Genomic DNA, 14,188 nt, shown 5'->3' with positions numbered 1-14,188 from the left:
CCCCCTTCATTCATTCTCTTCCTCTCTAAACCATCCTGACTTACCTGACTGATCATGCATGTATAATAGTGTTTTCTTTTACTTTTTTTCTGAGACTGAACATCTTTGTGGTCATTATCAGTATGTTGCTTCATGTATTAGAAAACAAACAAGAAGTTATCTAATTCTTGTTATTACAGTTACTGATCTTGTAAATTTTAATATGATGTCTGATCTTGTACCTGACTTGACTTTATGTGAGTCTGGATTGTTTTCTGTCGTTATATTTTGAACTTGGGCAATTTATATTTTTTCCCTTTTCTTTGATAGGAGAGATTGGATTATTTTGATGATGGTAAAAGTGTCTTCAAAATGCGATTACGGCTATGTTCTTCTTTATATCCAATCAATGAACGCATCAGAGATTTCTATCTAGAATATGATCGACACACTCTTCGAACAAGTCCACCTTGGGGTTCTGAACTTCTGGAGGTATCATTGTAGTCCAGCTTTAGTTTTAGCATGGTTTTGGGTCTGCTTTCATGTTTACCTTAATTTTATCTTGTGGACTTCTGCAGATATCACTTTATGTATTTTAAATTATTTATTGGGGGCCTCCTTTTATTCCCCTTCAACTGGAGATGATATCTTAGATTTTTTATTTGGTTTTCGAAGTAGTAACGTTCACAATCCTAATTGTGGAATCACAGTATTCTATGTAACCAACCTGTTCCGACCTCACAACTAGATTCTGCGAGGCTGAGTAAGTCTGTGGTGTTAGCCGCAAAATTGGTGGGATCATACTGGCTCAGCCACATCACATGAATGACTGTTATCTTTCTAACATAAGTCTTTTTATGGGAGCACTATCACCATATGGAAGTATTATATGCACTTGATAAACACAGAACTTGTAAATCTAGAAATAATTAACTCCTCACTAGTGAAAGATGAAGTGAACTGTAATCAAATAGCTGCTTTCAAATCTTTATGTTTGCCACATTACATTCCTGTGAGAGCATTTTTACTCGTTATCTATGTCTTCTAGAGACAATTATAAAACAGCGGCTGGCATAAATTTAGCCACAAACAAGGAGGTGGATTTTTTTTGGCACTGTATGGTTTTTTTGATTGTTCTCTGCTGTATCGGTAGAAGGATATCTGCATTTTTAAGGGTCTCTTTGCCCCTAGTTTCATTTTGGAATAGGATTGTGTGTATGTCTTCTTTGTGGTGATGAGCTCATTGCTACTTCTAAGGGTTTTCTATTTCTACTTAGCTCGGACTTGGGACTGTATCCTATCTCTCCATTCCAAATGTTCTTTTACTTCTAGCAGAACTAAGCGAACACATTAAGATACAACAAAGTAAGAAACCGTGTTGATCTTAAATCCATAATTAATTTGACTCTGTAAAGGGTATTCATTATGATGTTTAACATTCTTATGCTTTTAACCACCAATGTCCTTAATAGCAAAAATAAGTTAATCTGTAAATTATTTTGGGCTAATTTTAGTTTAGGTCCTAGATACTATTAAAGAATTTTTTACTATCTGATTTTTGCACTCCATATGGCTGCTTTGGTTTGGGTTTTACTGGGCACGGTTTTTCAATCATTTTAAGCTACATTTTCTTCATACTGTACATGTTATGTAGCACCCTTTGTTGGAATGCTTAATTGAGGTTCACTTATTTTGGAATGCAGGCTATTAATAGTTTGAAGAATGTTGATTCCACTGCTTTACTTCAATTTCTTCACCCAGTTCTTAATATGCTGCTTCATCTTATTGGAAATGGTGGAGAAACACTTCAGGTGTGCACATAAATTACTCCTTTTTTGTTGCCTTTGAAAAGTGCTGCTGCATTTGCTACTTTATTTTCCTTTGAATTAGGTTTTCTTGGTCTAATCCTCTCTCTGTCTTTACATTTGGATTTGCTTCTTTCACTGTATAATTACCTTTTTGATATTGTTTTTAGGTTGCAGCTTTCCGGGCTATGGTTAATATTGTAACAAGGTAAACCTTTTACTATATTTGATCCAAGTTTAATTTGCTTAAAATTGTACTTGATATGTGCACAGAAAAATATTTTCATAGGATGACCTTTTGTGCAATGGTAAGGTAGCTTACCTTGTGACATAAAGGTCATGGGTTCAAATCCTTGAAAACGTCTCTTTCCTTGAGAGAGTAAGGTTGCGTGCATCTACCCCTCCTCAGTCCCCATTAGATGGGTAAATACTTCATACTTAATATTTGTATATGAACATATATTTTGCTTGCCTTGTGAGTTGTGACCCAATGGTCATGGGTTAAAATCTTGAAAGTAACCTTTTTACTTCCAAGGGTAAGAGTGCGTATATTTACCCTCCCCAGACTTCATTAGGAATGAGCCTTGTGCACTGGGTGGTTCTTCTCTTTAAATATTTTCACACTTGATATGTTCAAATCTTGGAAACAACTTTTCTTACGAGGGTAAGGCTACATATATCTACCCTCCCCAGATCCCACTAGGTGGTAGCTTTGTGCATTGGACTGCTTTTTTATAAATATATTTTTTAGTTTAAGAGTAGTTAACGTTCTTTCACATGTATTGTTAAAAACCTTTTTGCCTATATTCATGTGTTTTATTTGATGAAATATTGTCCATTTTATAATTGTTCCTTGTAGCTGTATTGTCTATATTGTTCTTTTATATATGTAAAATTTTGTGTAGGGTGCAGCAAGAGTCAGTTGATGATGGTGAAAGAAATCATTTTCTCCTTAACTATGTTGATTGTGCTTTTGATGACTTTGGTGGTCGTCAACCACCAGTATATCCAGGATTATCCACTGTTTGGGGAAGCTTGGCTCGAAGTAAGGTACCAACATGTTCTTTTATAACATGCCTATGTCTCTAGCCTATGTTCATTGTAATAATGTCAACCATCATTCATCTGCCTCATTTTTCATTATGTTTGAGAAATCTGCTACCTGCAAATGTGCACGTATATATTGGTTTGGTGTGTTAGAGAGGAAGTGGAAAGTTCACTTTTATCCAAAAAAGTAGGAAGGTTGCATTATCGAATATTTATTGATGGTGCTGAAGTTTCTAGATAGGTTTGTTAAGTAAGCACCTAATATGATTAGGTTGGAGTGGAAAGTGCTGGGTCTACTGTGGTTGTTGATCTGATAATCATGTGTAAATATTCTTATCCTTATCTTTCTTTGTTTTTCAATTTTCATTTATATTTGTTCCTTACATTTTGGGAACCAAAGGCTTTCCTTCTCTAACCATTTATTTTATACTATTTAGTAGAACCAGTTTTCTCAACAGCTATCATAGAAGATATAGATTGTAGCCATAACCAAAAGAGGAAAGGCAGCTTTGAATTATTATAAAAGTTATCAGATAGATGAATTATCTTTTCTGTAATTGGAGTTTTCTGCCAATAATTAATTTTTGAAGAATTACTCGTACTATTAAGGAAATGGCAAAACTAAAATAGTATCTGAATTGCTGAGCCTGAGATAGCCATCCATAATTTTCTTCTTTTGGGAGACTCTTGTTTTTTGGCTTCCTTTGTTAGATATGCAGAGAGATTGTCATGCCTTGTTACATGACCCGATCTCTTAGCTCTTAGTACTTGTTTTTTAGGAGGATCTGCTTAGAGGTTGAGGTCCATTTTGCATTGTTTTCTCGATTTTATTTGGTGGTTTCTTTTATCTCTCTGTATTTTTTTAGTGGAGGATATCTTTTTCTATCTTGTAACTCCTCTTCCTTTCTAGTGAAAATCTTGTTCTATAATTTTATTCTTGTTTCGCATTTTCACTATCTATGCATTCATATAGTTCTTAATTACTGTTATATTCAGGATGTGCTACCTGATTTTGACTTTCTTATTTGTATTTATATGTGGATGGATTTCATCCTATTCTGTAGTAATTGCAAACAAAATCTGTTCCTTTGCATGATTTTTCAAATGCCTGCTTCATTTCACCCTTCAGGTTAGTAAGCGTAGAATGAGTTTATTTTGCAGGCTAAAGGGTACCGTGTTGGACCAGTGTATGATGATGTTTTGGCAATGGCATGGTTTTTTCTGGAGCTAATTGTTAAATCAATGGCACTGGAGAAGACTCGCCTCTTTTATCATAGTCTTCCAATAGGTACCTTTAAAAGCTTTTGATCTGAACAATCTATGGTCCATTATAAAATTATAGTTTTTCTGATTCCCCAAGGAAATCATTTTAGTTGTTATCCCATTCTGATTTTTTTATATAAATAGAACCGGGGAGACACACTTGAACTTGCTGACCAGCCTATTAAGTTTGCTTTAACAATGGCTTAGCATTCTGTTTGGATATTTAGTTTGTGCACATGATTTATCCGTGGCATTCTTTTTATTTTCTTGTTTAAATTCGAGTTAGTGACATCAAAATTTATTACTATTTGAATTGGCTTGGATTTGTTCTCAATCTTTCCTTTTGGTTCAAAAGGTGAAGATATCCCACCAATGCAGTTGAAGGATGGTGTATTCAGATGCATAATGCAGTTGTATGATTGCTTGCTAACTGAGGTGCATGAGCGCTGTAAGAAGGGTTTAGCATTGGCAAAGCGTTTGAACAGTAGTTTGGCCTTCTTTTGTTATGATCTTCTATCTGTTATTGAGCCACGCCAAGTTTTTGAGTTGGTACGTTATTTCTGTGTTTCTTGAGCTTTTGAGGAGTGCTGCATATTAAATATAAAATGAGATTCTTCTTCTGACTTTTTTGCATAGGGACTTTTTTTGGGGGTCTGTGTTGTTCATTGTCTTGGAAACTGGAAATTAAGTTACATTACATGAAAGTCATTTAGTTTTATGAATTATTAGTAGAGCTTCTTCTGGCCTTTTTTGTCTGTCATTTGTTTTGTTCTCACTGTGTGATACATGATAGAGATGAGGTGTTTTCCATGAATTTCATGGATAATGTAAATTACCTTATTGTTGTGCACAAGTTTGTCTTCACTGACAGCTTCAAAATATTAAACATATAAAGATGGGAAGAACAAGTTCTTCGATCTTTATGTACATAGGATATGTTGATATTTTATTAAGTGTTACTGTGTGAACATATACCTCAATATTTAAAATGGTGAAGAACAAGAAGGGTTATGCCTGCTTCAACATTACAATGTCTCATTTATAACTTGCCTTTGCATATCAACTGAATCTGGTTCCTCTCTGCTTGCATTTCTTTCTCTTTCATCTAGCCAGGATTGAGCATATTGAGGGTAGTTATCACTAGAACTAGGATATGTACTTGTTAAGAAGTAATCTTCCAACCAGGTAAAGTATGTCAGAGGCAACTTCTAACAACTTTTGCTACTGACTGAAGTTGAAATTGAGACCAGGCCGGTCTCTCTAATTGGTGATTGATTTGATGAATTTGCTTTCTTTATTGAAATTTGAAAGTTATGTAGTAATGAGAATAAACTTAAAATATGGATATTGAAGCATTACTTATCTTTTAAATGGTTTTAATATAGTGAAAACTGTAAGTGTAAATTTTTTGATGTGGTTGCTTATGCATGCTGAATCTTGTCTTTGTTTGAAAGTGCTGCTTCTTGTTTCCCTTTTCTTCCCAACTTTTTCCATGCTTTGATTTGTGACTTCATGCGAAGTTTATTGTTATTGCAGGTATCATTATATCTTGATAAATTCTCTGGGGTATGTCAACCAGTTATTCATGAGTGCAAACTTACCTTTTTACAAATCTTATGTGACCATGATCTTTTTGTGGAAATGCCTGGGAGAGACCCTTCAGATAGGTACTTCATTGGTATAGTGCTTATTGGATTGTGTATGTAGTATGTTTATCGTTGGCACAAAAGTCTATCATAATTTACACTGAGGTTTTTAGCTTAGTTTATGAACTATGTTATGTGTTTAATACTTGTCAATCTTATCCGCTGATGATAACTATCTTGGTAATGAATGATGTTTTCTTTTGATGCATGAATGCAATATTTTATTTGACTACGAGGTGGATTTAAATGATACTTAGTGGAACTTTTGGACTGGTGAACATGAACCGGGGAGATTCTGAAATTCTATATACAAATCAGTGACCCACATATTTGATTTTGCATTCTCTTATTTTAGGAACTACCTTTCATCTGTATTAATACAAGAACTCTTTCTTTCTTGGGATCATGAAGAATTGTCTCTACGAACAAAGGTGAGTTTATTTGGAATGGAGAAATTATTTTGCCTGATGGATGATGTATCTATGTACGTTTTGGTTGTTTTCCTTTCTTCTTAATTGGTATGAGACTGAACTTTCTGATTAATAGCATTTTCGTAAATATTGTCATTCTTGTGTGCATTTGTAGGCAGCAAGGATCTTGGTAGTGCTATTGTGCAAGCATGAGTTTGACATGAGGTACCAGAAACCTGAAGATAAGTTGTATATTGCTCAGCTATATTTTCCACTTATTGGACAGGTAGTTACTTTATTTTATATAAATTTTCTTACACATTTTTGTGTTAATTGAAACCTCGTTTGTGGATTTTTGCGTTTCCCTAGTCAACTAATAACTTTATCTGTACCAGTGTTTCATAAGTTTATCATCATATGATTGGTCACTCTATTTTGTGGTAATGTTTAATTTATTCTTGTATGGTATTAGACAGATCTGGACACTTTTGTTCTAGTAACATTTTCATATTGTTCTTATAAATGAGTTATTCATTGCCTTGAATAGTAGTGATTTGGTGTGGAGACTAACTCCAGATTTTCAAATATGATGCTCAATTTTGTGCTGTCTTGTGTCTACTAAGAAACGTATTATATTTCTTTTCAAAGACTCAAACTTTTTTAATGTAAATTCTGAAATTCAGTGCCAAACTTGTCTTTGAGAAAATTTGATTGAATATTCTTGGACAATTTGGTAACTTGTACTTAGTGAACCAGAATCCATAAGGATGTGCTTTTATGAATGAGTATGCTTTGAAATGCTTACATGAATTTAATGGGCATCGTAAAATGTTATACTTGCTTTCAGTCCCTTCCCTTTTAATTATTGTTGAAACAAATAACTCTAACTTCTATGAAGAATTTTTGGGAAAGGAATATTGATAAAAGACTTTTCCTTAAGGCTTCTCTCATGTGATAACAGAGAGGTGTTGGGTGTATTGCTGTATTTGGATTAAGGATATGAAGAGTGAAGCAAAATCTTGACAAGTTGTTGGGACAGAAGGACGTCAAGTTTGTTGGAAAGGATAGTTAGCTTGTTTGAATGGGATATAAATAAGGGTAGAAACATTCTTATTAATGCAAAGGTTTGAGTGACTTGAACCAGAGTAGTAAATATTTGTTATAATATTCCATGCCAAATAATGTTATTCTCACTATATATGATTATAATCATGTTATATATATATACATATATTATTGAAGCTTAATTATTCGACTTTCATTATCTCCTGTGTTTTAATTGCTCTTTTCAGATATTGGATGAAATGCCTGTTTTCTATAACCTGAGTTCTGTTGAAAAGCGTGAAGTTTCAATTGTAATCTTGCAAATAGTTCGAAACCTTGATGATGCATCACTTGTCAAGGCATGGCAGCAAAGCATTGCCCGGACTAGACTGTTTTTCAAGCTCATGGAGGAATGCTTACTTCTATTTGAGGTTACACTTTATTATGTACTAGTTTGTCATTCATCTGGATTATGCAACTGATTGGCTTTAATTTTTAAAATTTTGATGCTTCCAGACATTATGTATATTAACTTGGGCTACTAAGCTTTCCTTGGGTTGTAATCTTGTTTTTGTCAATTGTTATAATTCTTCTGTTAACTCATTTTTACAGCACAAAAAACCTGCCGATGGCATGCTACTGGGCTCCAGTTCTCGCAATCCTGTAGGGGAGGCACCTACTTCCCCCAAGTACTCTGAGAGACTTTCTCCTGCAATCAACAACTATATGTCTGAAGCTTCGAGGCAGGAAGTTAGGGTGAGCCAACTGCTGCTTAGTATGATATTCTAGTATATTTTTCTGTTTTTTGTTATATTTTAAGTGCTTGATTCGATGCCTTATCTCTGGGTTGAGTACTGGAAGTAGGTAATTGCATTTTGTGCTTCTTAAGCCTTGAATTTTTGTGACAGCCTCAGGGAATGCCTGATAATGGATATTTATGGGAGAGAGCCAATTCCCAGTTGAGCTCCACTAACCAGCCGTATTCCTTGAGAGAAGCTCTAGCTCAAGCACAGTCTTCTAGGATTGGAGCATCTGCACAAGCTCTTCGAGAATCTCTACACCCAATTTTGAGGCAGAAATTGGTACTCTTTTTTCTTCTTTCGTTAAAATATGTTTACAATTTTTATTGCAATCTTGGAATAGCCTCCCACTTGTGGGGGTAAAGGTTGCGTACATCTACCCTCCTCATACCCCACTAGGTGGGATCCTCGTCCACTGGGATGCCATTTTTATAATTTTTGTCACAATGTCTTCATCTTTAAAAGCACAGAATGGTGTATTTCTGTAAATTCTTTTATACAAATTCATGTTGTAAACTCCCACCTGTGGGGTATCAATTGTTAGTCCATTTTGTGAACTAAGGATTTCCAAGATGTTATGCATATTTGGTAGCTTACATGCTTCTCTCTACTTGTCTTTGGGGTGGGTGTCTATATATTGCAGGAGCTTTGGGAGGAAAATTTGAGCGCTTCTGTCAGTCTTCAGGTTTTGGAGGTGACCCAGAAATTTTCCGTGATGGCAGCATCCCATAGCATTGCTACTGACTATGGAAAACTTGATTGCATAACTGCTGTGTTCATGAGCCTTCTATCCAGAAATCAGCCATTGAGTTTTTGGAAAGCTTTTTTCCCTGTATTTAACAGTGTCTTTGATTTACATGGTGCAACTTTGATGGCAAGGGAAAATGACCGTTTTTTAAAGCAAGTCACCTTCCATCTCCTTCGTCTTGCTGTCTTCGCTAATGAAAACATCAGGAGAAGGGCAGTTGTTGGGCTTCAAATACTTGTGAGGGTATGTTTGATACATTTAAATTTTAAATGTTACTCTGTTTGGTTTCCTATCATATTAGATCTACTTCTCTAACTTGTTTTTGGTTTCTACAATTCTTGCAGAGTTCATTTCATTACTTTGTGCAGACAGCAAGGTTGAGGGTCATGTTGATTATAACATTATCAGAGCTAATGTCTGACGTGCAAGTGACTCAAATGAGATCTGATGGAAGCCTTGAAGAGAGTGGGGAAGCACGGCGATTTAGAAAGTCCTTGGATGAAATGAAGGATGAAACTAAAAGTGATTGCCTGTTGAAGGAGTGCCAATTATCTGAGAGTGCCCTTGTGACCTTACCAGATAAAATCACAGAGAATATGTGGTCTTGGTCAGAGGTGAAATATCTCTCAAATGGCCTTGTTTTGGCCCTAGATGCTAGCTTGGAGCATGCCTTATTGGTAAGTTTAATTATTTTCACATCATCTTAGCCTTTATTGCAAACACCTATTATACAGTCATGGCTTTCTGCTGATGTAATTTATTTGGAGCGTGCTAATATGTTATATATAGTGAGGGTATGTTCTCTATTTTAAATAACAACTCCTCCCTCTCTCTAACATGTAATATAAAAGGGTGGCTTAGTGCCAGAGGCTCCCACTTAGTATGGCCTGGGAGGGTAGATCATAGATGTACGCAACCTTACCCCTGCAAGCAGAGAGGCTGTTTCCAGGATTTGAACCTGTGACCTCATGGTCACTAAGCAACAACCTTAACATTGCGCCAAGCTCACACTCTTCTCTAATATGTACACTATATATATATATATTGCTTTGTAGTGAAGGATGGTTAATATAGCTTCTTTCCCTTATTAGAGCATATAGTGCTGAGTCTGCTGATGTGTCAACTAGGTTCTATTGTGTTAACAATTGAATTCTTCTATTTTCAGTTAGATAGGTTTGTGATTAGTGACCAAACTGATAGGTTAGCCTCTAGACCAGTAGATGCCGGTATAAATACTGAAATCTATTCAAGGTCTAATTTAGTTAGTGACAGTGACACAGTTGAGTTTCAGATTACTCCCATTGTCTATCTTTCTCAGTGATCTTGGATTCTGACATCCCTTCCCATGGAAGGATGTAAATAATAGAAACATCAATAATGAGAAATAAAAATATAAAGAATCTTAATTCTTAATGTGCCTCCTTGAATGTTGAAGCTATGTAATCAATGAATAGTCATATTAATGTTTAATTTGTATTCATATCAAGATTGTTCATCATGGGTAAATATATTCAATTGGATCTGCAAATTAAGGCGGGCGTACCTCCTTAAGCATGGGATTTATAAAAGTATCTTGAGGAATTTATATTTGGTAGCAAAATGCAAATATTGTCGTGTCGTACTGTAGATCCATTCATCCTTATGCAGCCTTCCCCACTAGTTAGATATAAATGATTTGCCACATTAACATTATATGTTAACTCTCTTTCCTCTCCTAGCAGCTGTTCTCCTTTTGTGGCGGACCGGTGGTAACACCGAGACCCCCATATATCTGTAATTACTATTTACTCTTCAAGTTTGAGAATTCTTCATACATGTAGAATCTCTAGGCTCACTCACTGTATGCCTATCTGTCCATGGCTTGGTTCCTGATAATTACAACATGTTTAATGGCCTTCGATTTAAAAGATAAGTATAATCCCTTTTTTCAGTCTCCGGTGATGACTACGGATAGATATGCTGCTGCTGAAAGCTTTTATAAACTGGCAATGGCATTTGCCCCAGTCCCTGATCTTTACATAATGTGGTTGCTTCATCTATGTGATGCGCATCAGGAAATGCAATCATGGGCTGAAGCTGCTCAGTGTGCTGTTGCTGTTGCTGGTGTTGTAATGCAGGTAAAGATTTATTCATGTCTGGTGCAACCTAAGAGCTTTTTCTGGTGCATAAATTATCGAGATAGGCATATTTAAGGCTCAGATAAATTTTCTTTTACTCAGCATTTAGATCAGTGTATTTATGATCATCAAATCATGGCTGCTTGAATATTTTTTTATAAGCTGTAACCGGGCCATTTAAACTTCATATTAAAACGGATGCAGACTTATGGCTACAATGTAAAGACAAACTAAGTAGGCAAGTCCTTGTTAACATCAACTTTGCTGCCCCCTGGGTCTCCAGTCTCCTACTATCTGGGTTGCCATTTTTGAGCTGATGTATTTATCTCTGTACCTCTCGTTTGTTTTTGTCTTAACTTCTGTGGGGTTCTACCATTTTTTTCTATATCTTTGTGGATGAAGTTATTACTTCATTACTTGATTTGGTTGAGATTATTAATTGATCTGCTCTTTTGTTTAGGAGGATTGCTTATCCTCCTCACTCTTTGTAGTTCTTTTTATTCATTTTATTAAAAATAAGTAATAGTAAATTGCTTAACAAAGTCATGTCTGAATATTAGGAGACCCAAACGGCAGGCCTTATTTTTTGGACGCTTAAATACTTATTAATTTCTTCCATCAGTAATTCTTTCTATTTTTGGCCTCATTCTCTCATTTCTCTCTCTCTTTATTTTATGCCCGTGGAGGTGGGGAGGGGAAAGCTGAAAGCTTCCTCTTTTTATGTAGCGACAGTTAATTTTTGGTGGGCTTACTTACTCCCTTATTAAATTTTATTCAGGCCCTTGTTGCCAGAAATGATGGTGTCTGGAGCAAAGACCATGTTGCTTCTTTACGTAAGATTTGTCCTATGGTCAACAGTGAGATCTCTTCTGAAGCATCTGCTGCAGAGGTAGAGGGATATGGTGCTTCAAAACTGACAGTTGACTCTGCTGTGAAATACCTGCAGCTTGCTAATCAGCTCTTCTCACAAGCTGAGCTTTTTCATTTCTGTGCAAGCATTCTGGAGCTTGTAATTCCAGTTTACAAAAGCAGGAGGGCTTATGGACAGCTGGCTAAATGTCATACATTACTTACCAATATCTATGAGTCAATACTTGAACAGGAATCTAGTCCAATTCCTTTTACGGATGCAACATACTACCGGGTTGGATTTTATGGTGATAGATTTGAGAAGCTTGACAGAAAGGAATATGTATATCGCGAGCCTCGTGATGTACGTTTAGGTGACATAATGGAAAAACTTAGTCACATATATGAGTCTAGAATGGATGGTAATGACACTTTGCATATTATTCCAGATTCTAGACAGGTGAAGGCAGACGAGTTACAGCCTGGTGTCTGTTACCTTCAGATTACTGCTGTTGACCCCGTCATGGAAGATGAGGATTTAGGAAGCAGAAGAGAAAGGATGTTCTCTATTTCTACTGGAAGTGTCCGTTCTCGTGTATTTGATCATTTCTTGTTTGATACCCCATTTACAAAAAATGGCAAGACTCAAGGTGGATTGGAAGACCAGTGGAAGAGACGCACTGTTCTTCAGACCGAGGGTTCATTTCCAGCTTTAGTAAATAGACTATTGGTAATCAAATCCGAGTCCCTTGAGTTCTCACCTGTAGAGAACGCAATTGGAATGATCGAAACGAGGACAGCTGCATTAAGAAACGAGCTTGAAGAGCCTCGGAGTTCTGAGGGGGATCAACTTCCACGACTCCAGAGTCTACAAAGAATCCTCCAAGGCAGTGTTGCAGTACAAGTATGTTATTATAGTATTGATTCTTATTACCTAATCATATGCTGTATACATATATTTTTTTATTTCTGTTTGAATTTTAATTTGGTTGTAAGATGTATTCCTGATAGAAAAATGCTAGCAACAAACTCTTCATTCAACACACTCTTTATCATTTAAACGTCTTTTGGAACCCTCTAAATCACAGAGGGCCTGCTCTATTTACTGGGTTCTAGTGTCCTACATGAAATCCAATCGATAATAGCGAGTTCAAGAATTTGTAGCATTCCCCTCTCTGATAACCCTATTTTTGGTCATCGTCAGGGTGGGCAGTTTAGATGGTTGTTATTTGAGTTGCAGCCCAGATATAAACATCGCTCACTTTACTATAAACATCGCTCACTTTACTTTTGATTTCTCATCTCTCAAAGCACACTGCTTTTTGTGCAGGTGAACAGTGGAGTTTTGAGTGTCTGCACAGCCTTCTTGTCCGGGGAGCCTGCAACAAGGCTTAGATCACAAGAACTGCAGCAACTTATAGCTGCCCTTCTTGAGTTCATGGCTGTTTGTAAGCGTGCCATCCGTCTACATTTCCGATTGATTGGCGAGGAAGATCAGGATTTCCATACACAACTTGTAAATGGTTTCCAGTCTCTGACAGCGGAATTATCACATTACATTCCTGCCATTCTTTCAGAGCTATGACACTGGCCTAAGTATTTGTTTGTACAATATTGTTCCCATGTGTTCATATGCAAGGTGATTCCCTCTCCCCCTTTTTAATTCTTTCGCTTGCAATGTTGCAAATCCTACTTATTTGGAAATGGCTTTTGTTGTGTGCAATGTTGCAGAGATGTGTATTTGTATCATGGTTAGTATATTTAGAATCCATGCGAAGCAGGCAATTACAGTAAAATATTAATCACTCTGATTGGGTATCTTCTTATCTCTAATACCTCCTCATTTACCTTTTTTTATGAGGTCAATAGTGCCATATTTTATATATGAGAATAACATGTATGCACCATCAGTCTAACGATTTATACACAGTTGGTACATTATCCATTATTCATTGATATTACTTTCTTTGAAGAGCCAATGATCATTGAAAATGTAAAGTCAATGATGAACTGATAGTGTATAAAATTTAACCTATCAGTGCAAACATGGTTTTCTCTTTATATATATTATCTTATTGTTTCAAATGGTTTAGCCATGACAACTAAAATGCCTGAAAGGGCTGCAGTTAAGTTAGGTAAATGATTACAACAACAAGCTTGATGTTAGGTAAATGATTATTATAAATTTAAACGGTTTTCTATTGTTTTTGTGCACTAATTTAGGATTTCAAAAATAGCAAGTTTTCAATTGAAGATAGTGTATTCATCCCAAGTTCCCAACGTTTAAAAACACATTCTTAAGCCCTAACGTTTTTGACATGTATGACAGTATGAATCACCACTTTCGTTAACTTCGCCGTTAAATATTGACTGAATTGGACAAGTGCTTCTCGTGTGACCTTCTAAAAATGACCTTCTCAAGGATTTACATCTCTTCTGTTCCCCGAATGTGTTAACATGTTCAAATTAAATGTCCATGT

At 35.9% G+C, this 14,188-nt stretch overlaps 1 protein-coding gene across 5 annotated transcripts in view; it reads left to right on the top strand.

The window, feature by feature from the left end:
• LOC109325497 (guanine nucleotide exchange factor SPIKE 1-like) overlaps window positions 1–13,504 on the top strand; it is a 20,902-nt gene extending 7,398 nt beyond the window's left edge. For 3 of the 5 annotated variants that reach the window (XM_019557904.1, XM_019557903.1, XM_019557902.1), the window contains exons 14-30: window positions 310–471; window positions 1,683–1,790; window positions 1,955–1,992; window positions 2,690–2,834; window positions 3,993–4,119; window positions 4,450–4,643; window positions 5,631–5,761; window positions 6,096–6,171; window positions 6,326–6,436; window positions 7,443–7,625; window positions 7,807–7,950; window positions 8,103–8,276; window positions 8,638–8,985; window positions 9,087–9,419; window positions 10,674–10,859; window positions 11,638–12,612; window positions 13,039–13,504. In XM_019557904.1, coding sequence (XP_019413449.1) covers window positions 310–471; window positions 1,683–1,790; window positions 1,955–1,992; window positions 2,690–2,834; window positions 3,993–4,119; window positions 4,450–4,643; window positions 5,631–5,761; window positions 6,096–6,171; window positions 6,326–6,436; window positions 7,443–7,625; window positions 7,807–7,950; window positions 8,103–8,276; window positions 8,638–8,985; window positions 9,087–9,419; window positions 10,674–10,859; window positions 11,638–12,612; window positions 13,039–13,293 — 3,690 coding nt within the window. In that variant the 3' untranslated portion in view covers window positions 13,294–13,504. Of the gene's footprint in view, window positions 1–309; window positions 472–1,682; window positions 1,791–1,954; window positions 1,993–2,689; window positions 2,835–3,992; window positions 4,120–4,449; window positions 4,644–5,630; window positions 5,762–6,095; window positions 6,172–6,325; window positions 6,437–7,442; window positions 7,641–7,806; window positions 7,951–8,102; window positions 8,277–8,637; window positions 8,986–9,086; window positions 9,420–10,673; window positions 10,860–11,637; window positions 12,613–13,038 lie in introns of all 5 variants that reach the window. The other 2 variants (XM_019557901.1, XM_019557900.1) reach the window with 1 other exon arrangement.

This window comes from Lupinus angustifolius, chromosome LG13, assembly GCF_001865875.1.
Source record: "Lupinus angustifolius cultivar Tanjil chromosome LG13, LupAngTanjil_v1.0, whole genome shotgun sequence".
NCBI classification, from domain to species: Eukaryota; Viridiplantae; Streptophyta; class Magnoliopsida; order Fabales; family Fabaceae; genus Lupinus; species Lupinus angustifolius.
Note: the sequence above shows the minus strand (reverse complement) of the source record. Positions and strands in the feature narration are given on the sequence as shown.